A 7,962-nucleotide genomic window follows, 5' to 3' on the forward strand; every position below is an offset into this window, starting at 1 on the left:
CTCTGCAACCCACAACAAAACAGACACATTACCTGTCTAGCCAGAATGTCATCACATGTACAGAGGGCTTCTCGAAGTTTCCCTGCACTCGTACTGTGGCAGCACGCCCTCTCTGCAGACTGAAGAGACTCCCCAAGTTTTTGTAATTCTGAGCGCAGCAATCTGACATTCTACAGGAAAAAGAGATTTAATACAACAACAAGCTTTGGCATTGCTCTGCAGGCAAAGCAACTCCAGGGTAATTCAGACATGCAGTACTGAGAAAGGAGCTCTTCTGGAAGAGGTACACATGGATCACATATACCTGCACTTTCGACAGACCCATATCAGTTTCAACAATTTGTTTAAAAACATGGAAACAGCAACTCTAAACACTCTTTAAACATGCAACCACCTTGCCCTGCAAGCATTCCTTTCTGTAACAGAGATGGAGTTACCTTCTGTCCATCCTCCAGCTTCCTATCTACATCCACAGTCATGGGTCTGGCAGAGAGAGGTGGCTCCACTAATTTCTGGTACTTGCGCAACTCTAGGAACAGACAAGAAGTAGTGAGCAACAGTACATTCATAAGCTTTCAGTTTTCTGAAGTCAGGACTTTGCTTGAGACAAGCTGCCACAGGCAAGCTGAGAGGAGCTTTGAGTTTGTGCAGATGTGCACAAACATCCCAGGCTTGTCCTTTTCAGCTACACAAAGGGACTTCAGAAATTGAACAGGGAGATGGATCCTGTCCTGAAGTCATGTGAAAATGCAGTAAAACTTTGTTCATACAGCACATTATTCCTGATCATCTACAACTCAGAATAGTGATTTCAGGGTGTCTGAATCCAAGGTACCCGATTGAACAAAGCACCTCTAACCCTCCACAAGGATTGCTCGGGCATAGTTCAGATCCAGTGCAGCATCACTGCCTTACCTGCTGTTGTGGTAGTTAACTCCATTTGACATTGCTCCAGTTTGGCTTTAGTATCTGCCAGCTCCTGTTGCAGAGCGCATGAGGAAGCCACTCGCTTTGATCGACGCGTGCCTTGCCCCGAGTCCTTTTGCTTAGTATCCAGGCTCTCCAGTTTTTGGTTTGCCTCCTGCAGAGCAGCTTGGAGCTCCTCAATCTTCTCATCACGGTCCTTAGAAAGCAAGTTTGTTCAAATAGTCAGCAATATTTCCTTAACACAGCTTTTCTGAAACTTTCTCAATCACACACTTCACATGTTGGACCCAGCTTTTAGTGTCCTTTAAGTAAAAACAGCAAACCCGTTTCCTGGGAGCCTAAACCACTGTTTTACCTCTAAAGCCTCTGAAGACAAGGAATTTTTTGAGTTGGCATCTTCAGAGAGCTATACAACAAGTTCCACAGGCCACTCGAATGACATAGCATGAAAAATACATACAGGCTTATACCCATTATCACAACTAAGAGTTAAGTTCACAGAACTTGTGTTAATCTGAAGAGTGCAAAGCAAGCCACGAGCAAAAAATTAAGGAGGCAAGAGAATCATGTTGAACAAATAGAGGAGTCAGAATGGTTGCATGTTAGCTTCCAGATTAAGGGCTGAAAATTAGCCTAGTAAACCACATAAAGCAGTAGACAAGAAACAAAGGTTGTGGATCAAGCTATCAAATAATATCACAAAAAATACCACAGAAAGCAAAATCCTTAATTTCATTTTGCATCTGTCACATTCCTGGACTCAAGTACCCCAGAGTCCCCTGCCAACCCACTGCCACTTTCCTGATGTCATTTCCATGAACAAACCTGGATCTCCTCCTGATAGTAGTCGGTCAGCGACTCCTTCAGGTTATTCAGTTTATCCTCATACAGTTCCTCCAGCAGCTCCTTCTGAGTATCCACATGTTGGCTACAAAGAGAACAACCAACTGCATATCAGGGTCTGGCAGTTCTGGGTACTGCAGTTCACCCTTAAAGGAAGGGAGATCAGCATAGGCTGTACCTGCACCATTGCTCCTTCTGTCGCATCTCCTCCAGCATCTCGTTGCAGATCTCCTGACGGAGGCGCAGTTCTAGTTGCAGCTTCTCCTGCCGCTCTTGCACCAGCAGTTCTCGTGCAGCTTCCACTACACGCAACAAGTCCTGCAAGAAGGACACAAACTCCATTGCCCACACTGCACAACAGAGTTAAGACCTAGAATAAACTAGGTGATCCCATACCTGTAGGCTGGGGTGATCTAGGTTTAAGATTTTTAGTTACTTGGAAAAAGAAGTTACCACGCTTGCTCTTAATTTCTCTCCCATGAGAGAGTTTAAACAAACACTGCACTCCAGATGGAGCCTTCTCCAGAGCAGCTTCCCCTCCTGCACTGCCCAGGGCCACACCTACATATGCTACCTTGACACATTACTACTCAAGTTTCTAGGTATGACTTCCATCTTGGTCTTTCAGCTATTCCAGCTGCCCACTTTCAGTATCTAGGAAGCTTGATTATTTTTCCTGAATTTAGCCATCTCTTTTACATGTTTTCTGATGTCTAGATTTCCCATGCAGAGTAGGGATTATAGGCCTGCACCTGAGCTCTTGCTGTCCCTATTACACAGATGACAGTGTTTTCAAATTAAGCATGTGCTTCAGATTTAGACCAACTGGGGAATGTTTCCCTCATGGACTCCCAATTTCCTGGGTCCTATATCCTTCTGAGGTTCTCTGTTATCTCTTGGTGTACTGCCAAGCTCCAGCCCCACCTCCCAGGCCAAAGCTAACAGTCAATGTTCTTGCCCTTCTATCCATAAAGGCTATAAAACAAACCACAGCTCACCTCCTTGTCATACATGGAGACATCTGCTTCATCCTCACTGTCTTCCTCTGATTCCACTTCTTCCTTTGCCTCCTGACCCTGGCTGCTTCGCCTGTTGTGTTCTTTGATGATTGATTGGATGGATGGAAGTCCCAGCTTTGTGGGAGGTGCCTGAACAAGCTGAAGGGGAAAAGGCCACAGTTACTAGTCCACAAAGCCTGGAAGTTGTGTAGTCTTATGCTTAAGCATGGCACTTCTCTGCAACCTGTCAACCCTTTCAGTTTAGCAGAATATGGAAATATTGTAAAGGTAATAACCCACTGGAGGAACATAGGGAGGGCTTGCAAGCATTCCCCCCACCTTGTGATGGAAAGGGGCCCATTCCCACAGAAGCAGGGTGAATCCTGAGCATGTCATGATCCTGGTGTGTGCTACTTTACCTGGCTGGCAGTGGCTGAGAACTTGGCTACATACAGTGTTTCATCATATGTAGATGCACACTGATTAATGTTGACAATCATGCAAGAGTGCCCACGTCCAGTGAAGAAACCCTGGAATACACGGGTTAGCTTGCTGTCCCGGAATGGAACCACAGTCTGCTTCAGTCTATGGGGAGAGAAAAGATTAAGCCCATGGGAAATCAAAACATCCTTCCTACACACTCCCTGCAGAGTTCTGGATACTCACTTGGACTGCTGGTTCTGACGCAAGGCAGCAATGCAGCGACCCAGTGTGTGGAGGGAGGTATTGATGTTGTTTGCTTCTTTCATTCGGTCCCCACTTTTCTGGTCTTTGCAGCGCTCTGACCCCGCAAGGTCGCACAGGGATAACCTGAAGAAAATGCAGGCGATATTCACGTGACCTGATAGGTTGGTTCTGTTCCATCCAGGTTTACAATTCCAACACCATGCATTCATCTACCCTGTTTACCTTCCCAGCTTCCCCCATAAGGGCACAGAAAGCTCTTTTGGGGTGTATGGGCTATTGCTGGACAGAAGGGCCTACCCTAAGATACACAAGATAAAGCCAGCTTGAGCTTTGCAGTGTCGAGTTCCTTTGCCATTCTTCACAACAGCCACTTCCCATTTTCAGATAACTCCATCCCAGTAACTGGCATTGGCATCGCTCAGATCAGCCCTGCTGCAAGGGCAGGGTTACTCACATTTAGCTTCATTCAAAAAGCCTGAAAACTACCTCAGATTGTATTCTGCTACACTCCTCAAATTCCTCAGTGAGTTCTAAGACTTAAGATTGGGAGCATATACTTCTTCCAAGAACTTTCAGCAAGACCTTTCTCAAGATACTTCCCATACCCACAACAAAAGAGACAGGAAAGTTGAGTCCACAAAGAACACCCCCAAATCCTTACTCGCTGATTTTTGGAACAATTTCACTGCCACCTCTTTGCAAGTGCAGAATCCGAATGGAAAAGACACTGTGACTGTAAAAAAAAATGCAGATATTTTAGAAAGACAATGCAACCTTTAAAATCCTTTCACATAATGGTATTTCTAACTAAACTCCCCTCCCCCTCCAAACCTGCGACTTGAGTTCTGGTTCATGTGGGTGCTAGCAAAACTCTGGTTTTTCCGACCCAGTTTCAGGAGCTTCCAGGCCTCCTCAGCATCACGGACATTGATCCAGTTCAGATCTGGAAAAGCAGGCACACATTGGGCAAGGCAGTTTGGCTGAAAACTCACTCCACAACACATCACTGCTAAGCCGCCCACCCAGTCAGTCCTCAAGTCTCCCTCTCAAGTATGATCCACCTAGCAGGCCACTAAAAACATATTTCAGGTAAATCTACCTTTCACATAGGAGCTGCCAGTATGGTCCTCACAGAGCCGCAGTGTCTGCCTCTTGCGGTTCTGGCCAGGTAAAGTTGGTTCTAACAAGTCATAGACTAACTCATTGTAAATCTCAAAGAAGGAGACCCAGATGGAGAACTGCATGTCTCCTGTGTTGGTGAGTGAAATGCGATCCAAGTCAGCCCAGTGAGAGCCCAGTTCTGGAGAAAAGGGAAAAAAAATTAAAAAAATCACAATTGCCGCTTTTCACAGGTTCATCGTGAATGATTTAGCTGTAGAGTGAGATATCTTTCATCAACAAGAACACTATCCCAGACTCAAATTAGTCTATATACCTCCTTTCATTTGTACCTGCACTAATGCCTGTTCCCAGTCAGACAGCCTAAAATCCTCCGTTCTGTGTAAGGACTTTTTATATATGTGATCTCTACTCCAGTAGTATAGGATATTTCAGTCAGGAACTCTTCCCAGTGTAAGTGAAGCTTTACTCCTCGTTACCTCAGTCACCCAGTACTTCTGGACACTTAATCAGCCTGTAGTTCCTAGGTTTGAAAGTCTGGGCACAAGTGCACAGTGCAGGATGGTGCTTCAGCACCTGCTTTCCAGCTATCCCCATCACATGGCATTCAGCTACTCAGTAACTATATCCCTCCAATGAAGTGAATGGGTGTCAAGTAACTTTTCATTTCACAAGGTTTAGCCGTTATGCAGTGGTGAATTCTTCATATGTTGGCAAGACATACATAAAGTTCTTCAGCCCTGACATTCTAAATTTTTCCCTTGAAAGACAAGGAGACTACAGCACCTTTGCTCCCTTACCCACAGCACAGCATCCAAGTAGCCATCAATCACCCTTTCTTCCCTCATCCTCAAACAAGCAGGTAGTACACAACAGGCTTCCAGACATACCTTCTGTCTGGCTGATGTCTGAGTGGTTGGTGAATTGGCTAGATGAAGAGAGACCAGCAACTCCACTGTCAAAACTGCCACTGGTGGTGGCCTGGAGCTGAGATTCAGCACTATGACTCCTCTTCAGTGGCGTTAACAGCTCCTCCTAGAAGGAAACAAAGAACACGAGCACATGTATAGTATGACACCATCCTTTTCCTATTATTAAACCTCCTAGAAGCTGCATGCTTACCTCCCACAGACCTCCCTGCAGCATGGTCTGCTTCTTGATCTCTTCCTGTCGCACCTGCCTGCCCTCCAGCCAGATCACCTCATTGGAGAGGTAAGGCTTCAGGTCCATGGCTTGGTACAGCCGATCCCCAATGCTGTTGAAGATGACTGCTAAGGAGCGAGGCAGAATCCCCCTATCTTTGTTGCTGCCTGAAGCAAGAATAACAGCAAGCTGAGGATTCACGTGTAGAAGCAGACAGACTCAACAGACTACCTAGTGCTTTCCTTACCGTGAATAGTGTGAGTCTTCCCTGAATTGGTGATGCCATAGGTGTAGACCAGCCAGTTCTGCCCATTCAGTACATCCTTTACCACCTGTTTCATTGTCTCATCAAAGAACAATTTCTGCCCCACATCTGGTCCAAAGATCTGCAAACAAGACACATGAAAGATGTGAAAGTCTTTTGACTGCTGATGGTTGCTCAAGTGATACCACATAGTCCTAAGTAAGTAGAGGATTGTACAAGACTACATAGTTCACGCAATGCATTGGAATCAGTGTGTATTAGTAAGCCAGCTTTTCAAGCTATAAGGCTGGTTTAAGCTTGAAAAACTCCCAGAGAGATTGTTTGTCCCAGTTTCCTACCCGGCTGAAAGAGAATCTGTGTGCTGCCTGTCCCACTCCACGTTCAGTGCTCCGCATGGTGAAGGAGTCCTTAGGGGCTTTTAGAAGAAGGGTCTCTGAATTTTCAATGCAGACACAGCCCTAAAGAACAAATAAAACCCCATCATTGCAATCACTTACAAGAAGCCATAGCATAGACAGCAAAGAATAATAGCATCTCCCAGCAGGCAGACAGTTCAGACTGCTTCATTCGGTGGCTCACCTGATCTTCCCCTTTTTCCACTTCTGTAGATTTCAGAGGTCGAACTCTCAGATACACCTTTACTTTTCCATTACTGTCCTCAGCTACAGTCTGCAAAATTAGCACAGGTTAAACATGCTACCCAAAGAGGCAGTACACAACCATCCCTCAGAACTCAAACTGGAACCACAGCATGGAACACACACACAGCTCCCTGACTGCTGCTCAGTAACTAATGGACACTTCTCTGGTCCAAAATCCCCAGCAATGCCAGAAGCTCTCTTAGGCATTTCCAGGCACACCAGCAGTTCTTTTGTTTATCTAGTGAGTCAGACCAACAACCTAAAGACCTGACACCAAAACCAGCTCCCAGACCAAGCGCCACACTGAGTGGGCACTTACTGACTGTGCCCTTCCCAGGACACTGCTCACAAGAGGAACTGCTCCCCGCAGTGCAACATTTTGTTCTAGCCTCTTCTGAAGGGTGTCAGGCATGTATTGCAACACCTTTGTACAGGGACACAGCAGCCCCAAGTCAAAACACTGCCCCATTTGATGGAAGAGCTCCAACCTCACCTGCTGAGAACCTTCCAGATCTGGAGAAATGGCAGAGAACTCTGACATCAGGTCCTTGCGCACATCAGCCGCAAACCCTGCTGCTGTCGATTCAAGGACAGGGGAGGCTGCAGCATCGTCATCAGAGAACAGCCCTGGGGAGGCAAGTGCTTGCGCCATGGTGCCTCAACACAGCTCCTGGAGAAAAAGGGGCACAGTGAGGACAGGGTGATGTTATAGCAGACTTCTGGGAGTCCAACCTTTGCTCCCCACGCATACACCCCACTATACACAGTCTGCCACCGCTACCACATCCATCCACACCCCACAAACACAGACGGCCACACGGAACTCCCCTTGCACACACACTGACGCACAGAGTGCCGCTGCAAATGCACCCACCGCCACCACACAGGACCCCAGACACGGCTCTTGCGCACACGGACCACCACATAAAAGACCCACACACCACCACCACGTAGGACCCAACAGACATAACACATACACAGACCCCCACGCACAGTTCCACACCAGAGACCACCCACAGGGGCTACCCGCATACGCACAGGCTGCCACACAGGGCTTCTCCGCACGCACACGAAGCTCCCCCGCGTTAGGGGGGGCTACAGAGACCTTCGCTCCCTGCACAGACCCGTCCTCGCCGCCCGCTTCACCGCCGCCTCACGAACACCTCGCGTCCGCGCGGTGCCTACTGTTGGGATTTCAAACCTCGCAGCCCGCCCGCTCCACCAATGAGAGCCCGCGTCTGCGCGGCCGCCAATCAGCACCCGGCGTAGGGAGGGGAGTCGGAGGAGGGTGATCGCAGGGGCGGGGCCTGAGCGCTCGGCAGCCGGGAAACGGCTACGG

The 7,962-nt window shown here is 47.6% G+C and overlaps 1 protein-coding gene across 1 annotated transcript in view; it reads right to left on the reverse strand.

Annotated features, from left to right (window-relative positions):
* Positions 1-7,275, reverse strand: part of KIF20A (kinesin family member 20A) — an 8,433-nt gene extending 1,158 nt beyond the window's left edge. Inside the window, exons 1-17 of the mRNA XM_010193048.1 lie at positions 7,117-7,275; positions 6,562-6,651; positions 6,321-6,440; positions 5,965-6,103; positions 5,697-5,884; positions 5,465-5,609; positions 4,555-4,755; positions 4,287-4,398; positions 4,117-4,188; positions 3,435-3,578; positions 3,188-3,353; positions 2,769-2,927; positions 1,949-2,088; positions 1,753-1,855; positions 916-1,123; positions 438-529; positions 33-170 (exon numbers count right to left, since the gene is read on the reverse strand). Of these exons, the coding sequence (XP_010191350.1) occupies positions 33-170; positions 438-529; positions 916-1,123; positions 1,753-1,855; positions 1,949-2,088; positions 2,769-2,927; positions 3,188-3,353; positions 3,435-3,578; positions 4,117-4,188; positions 4,287-4,398; positions 4,555-4,755; positions 5,465-5,609; positions 5,697-5,884; positions 5,965-6,103; positions 6,321-6,440; positions 6,562-6,651; positions 7,117-7,275 (2,376 nt within the window). The remainder of the gene's footprint in view (positions 1-32; positions 171-437; positions 530-915; positions 1,124-1,752; positions 1,856-1,948; positions 2,089-2,768; positions 2,928-3,187; positions 3,354-3,434; positions 3,579-4,116; positions 4,189-4,286; positions 4,399-4,554; positions 4,756-5,464; positions 5,610-5,696; positions 5,885-5,964; positions 6,104-6,320; positions 6,441-6,561; positions 6,652-7,116) is intronic.
* Positions 7,276-7,962: the final 687 nt, after the last annotated feature.

Source organism: Mesitornis unicolor, unplaced genomic scaffold (assembly GCF_000695765.1).
Source record: "Mesitornis unicolor isolate BGI_N332 unplaced genomic scaffold, ASM69576v1 scaffold39179, whole genome shotgun sequence".
Classification (NCBI taxonomy): domain Eukaryota; kingdom Metazoa; phylum Chordata; class Aves; order Mesitornithiformes; family Mesitornithidae; genus Mesitornis; species Mesitornis unicolor.